This window comes from Penaeus monodon, chromosome 22 (genome assembly GCF_015228065.2).
Source record: "Penaeus monodon isolate SGIC_2016 chromosome 22, NSTDA_Pmon_1, whole genome shotgun sequence".
Classification (NCBI taxonomy): domain Eukaryota; kingdom Metazoa; phylum Arthropoda; class Malacostraca; order Decapoda; family Penaeidae; genus Penaeus; species Penaeus monodon.
The window spans coordinates 39103759-39104437 of NC_051407.1; the positions used below are offsets into that span (position 1 = coordinate 39103759).

At 69.8% G+C, this 679-nt stretch overlaps 1 protein-coding gene across 1 annotated transcript in view; it reads right to left on the reverse strand.

The window, feature by feature from the left end:
- The window catches only part of LOC119587126 (protein patched-like), a gene marked incomplete at its 3' end in the record, with an annotated part of 106921 nt that overhangs the window by 9334 nt on the left and 96908 nt on the right, over positions 1 to 679 (reverse strand). Inside the window, 1 exon segment of the mRNA XM_037935877.1 lies at positions 1 to 629. Within this exon segment, the coding sequence (XP_037791805.1) occupies positions 1 to 629 (629 nt within the window).

Genomic DNA, 679 nt, shown 5'->3' on the forward strand with positions numbered 1-679 from the left:
CACTTGCCCAGGCTCCAGCCAGACCAGAAGTTCAGCAGCGACGTCCACGCCCGCGAGACGCCCGAGAAGCGCCTCTCCCCGCTCACAAGGTCGCGCGTGGAATTCGTCGTGGCCAGGGATTCGAGGGAGGGGGCGGAGGGGGCGTGAGGGTCCGTGGGCGTGGCGGTGCTCGCCCAACACTCTCTGGGCGCGACGGGCGGCATAACCACCTGCGTGACGGTGCCGCCCCCCGGGGGAGGAAGCGCCCGCGTCACCGTGTTCTTCTTGGCGAGTTCGTTGTTGACGGGAGGCGGGCGGTGAGGGCGCGTCCAGCTGCGCCCTTCCTCCGCCGCGGCGCTGGAGGACGACGCCGGCTGCAGGGACACGACCTGGTCGCGGTTCCAGCCCGGGAGGCAGCACAGGAGGTCCGCGCGCTGGGCGTGGCGCCGCCGCAAGTCCAGGCTCATGACCGCCGGGAACACGGTGAGGGCAGCCACCAGGTTGACCAGCACCAGCAGCGCCGCCTGCATGCAGAAGGCTCTGAGGGCGGGCACAGGCACAAGGGCGCCCGCGAAAAAGGCGCAGGCGTTGCAGACGGACGTCAGCACCACCGATACGCCGGCACGCTTGAGCACCTCGCCAACGCGGTCCTGGGGAGAGAAGACGTACGTGAGGAAGGCCTTATCTCGCGCCGAATATA